The sequence below is a fragment of the Psammomys obesus genome, unplaced genomic scaffold (assembly GCF_907164565.1).
Source record: "Psammomys obesus unplaced genomic scaffold, mPsaObe1.curated_primary_1811, whole genome shotgun sequence".
NCBI lineage: Eukaryota > Metazoa > Chordata > Mammalia > Rodentia > Muridae > Psammomys > Psammomys obesus.
Window position 1 is genome coordinate 3,288 of NW_026590434.1, and position 2,326 is coordinate 5,613.

General features: G+C 38.0%; 1 protein-coding gene and 1 non-coding gene across 2 annotated transcripts; both read right to left on the bottom strand.

Annotated features, from left to right (window-relative positions):
* Positions 1-486: 486 nt before the first annotated feature.
* On the bottom strand, positions 487-592 carry LOC129676823 (U6 spliceosomal RNA). The gene has a single exon (XR_008720132.1). It is a non-coding gene; the product is annotated as a U6 spliceosomal RNA (small nuclear RNA).
* A 157-nt stretch (positions 593-749) lies between these two features.
* On the bottom strand, positions 750-1,679 carry LOC129676822 (vomeronasal type-2 receptor 116-like). The gene has a single exon (XM_055607340.1). The coding sequence runs from the start codon at positions 1,677-1,679 to the stop codon at positions 750-752; it is 930 nt and encodes a 309-aa protein (XP_055463315.1).
* Between the last annotated feature and the right edge of the window lie 647 nt (positions 1,680-2,326).

Below are 2,326 nucleotides of genomic sequence, written 5' to 3' on the forward strand. Positions count from 1 at the left end.
AATATTCCCTGAGGTGCTGAGAAGAATGTATATTCTTTTTGTTGGGTAAAATGTTCTGTAGATAAATGTTAGGTCCATTTGATTCATGATGTCTGTTATTTTCATTATTTCTCTGTTTAGTTTCAGTACTGATGATCTGTCCATTGGTGAGAGTGGGATGATGAAATCTCCGACTATTAACTTGTGCGGATTGATGTGTGATTTATATTAGTAATGTTTCTTTTATGAATGTGGATGTCCTTGTGTATGGGGCATAGATATGCAGAATTGAGACATCATCTTAGTATGTTACAGTTGATGACAATGAAGTGCCCTTCCCCATCTCTTTTGATTAATTCTGGTTGAAAGTCTATTTTACTAAATACCAGAATGTCTACTTCAACTTGCTTCTTAGGTTTGTTAGCTTAGAAAACCTTTTTCCAGCCCTTTACTCTGAGGTAATGTTTATCTTTATTGTATCCAGCAGATTGAAGGATCCTGTTTTCAAAAAATATGGAATGCTCCACAAATTTGCATGTCATCTTTGTGGATGGGCCATGCGAATCTTCCATATATATTCCAATTTTAGCATATGTGCTGTCAAAACTAGCACACTTTATTGAAATTAAATGAAAAATTATGACCCAACAAAATCACATCATATTATTAGAGACTAAGCGACGGAGGGACACTGAATAAGATATTAAGAATGGTAGGATACTTGCTTCAGCCATTATATTTAATTCACTAACATAGAATAATTTTAATTTTTAATTACATTTGAAATGAACATTCCTTCTGGAATGGGTTTTGTGCCTGATGTCAACACAGCAGTTCTTATCTGGCCTTATCAAAATGATGTAGCACTTGGGGGCAAAGATCAAGCCAAGCAGTGCTGCACTGGAGGCCAGGATAGAGAAGACTTCCATAGCCACCATGACCTTCCCCTTTGTGCTGTGGTAGACAGGGAGGAAGGTGACCCACACACAGAAGATCACCTGCATGCTGAATGACAGAAACTTGGCTTCATTGAAAGTGTCAGGCAGATTCCTGGACAAGAAGGCCATGGTGTAGCTCCCAAGTGCCAAGGAGCAGAGGTATCCCAGGACACAGTGGAAAGCAACTGCTGAACCCTTGTTGCATATGATGATGATGTGGGCATGTTCAGCATGAGCATCTTGATCAACAAAGGGTGGAGAGGAAAACAACCAGACTCCACAGAGAATAAGTTGGATCAGTGTGCAGAAAGGAATGATGAAATTAGGGGCTCTTGATACCATTAACCACCTCACCAATCTAGCTGGAACAGTGACCTTGAATGCAATAACCACTGTGATAGCTTTGGCCAACACTGTAGATAGAACCACAGTGAACAGAATTCCAAACACTGTCTGCTGCATGATGCAGGTAGCTGTGTTGGGCTGGCCAATAAAGAGCAAGGAACTGAGGAAACAGATGATGAGTGTCAACAGCAGGGTGTAGCTGAGAGCCCGATTATTGGCCTTGACAATGGCTGTGTCTCTGTGCTTCACAAAGACTACTAAGACCAGTGCTGTCAGTGCAGAGAAGCACAGTGCTGTGATGGTGAGAGCCATCCCCAGGGGGTCTTCATAGGCCAAAAAGCTCACAGTTTTCTTGAGACAGTGGTTCTTCTTTGGGTCTGCATAGTGACTTTCTGGACACTTCACACACTGCTCCATATCTGTTCAGAAATCAAGTGTCTGTGATTCAATCCTCAGGTAGTCCCCTTCCCCCTAAGCTGTTACTCAGCCTCAACTCATTGAAATGTTCCTTGACTCACTCTCCTTTATTGTTTAAGAAACATATATTTAAATACTCTATGAATCATTTCAAATCTACAAAGCCATCTTCATCTATGGTGACAAAAATTAAAGAAGCTCAATGCTATTCCTCTGTGTAGGTTGCATCTGTATTATAAGTCATAAGATTACCGAATAATAGTGTATATTTCTAATTGGATTCTTACATCCCCTTGTGGAAATAATCTCTAATTCTGGTCATGTATTTTGTACAATATGGTCAACAGTGTTTGTAATTAATTAACAAAATTAATTAACAAAAAGTATTGTTCTCAAATATGAGACTCACATTTTCTCATAATCCAATAATAGTCTAGTTTGTTTCATACTCTTAAAAATTTTGAAATAAAACAGACCATTTTGTTCTTAAAGCTTAAATTCTGCACTACTAATATGATGTTATATTTAGCTACAGAAAACTTTAACATATGGTGAGAGAGAACTTTTGAACTATTTCTAGTCATTCAAAAAAAGAAAATCTGAATACTTTGCTCCTAAACATTTGTGTCTTTTATCTTGAATGAAAA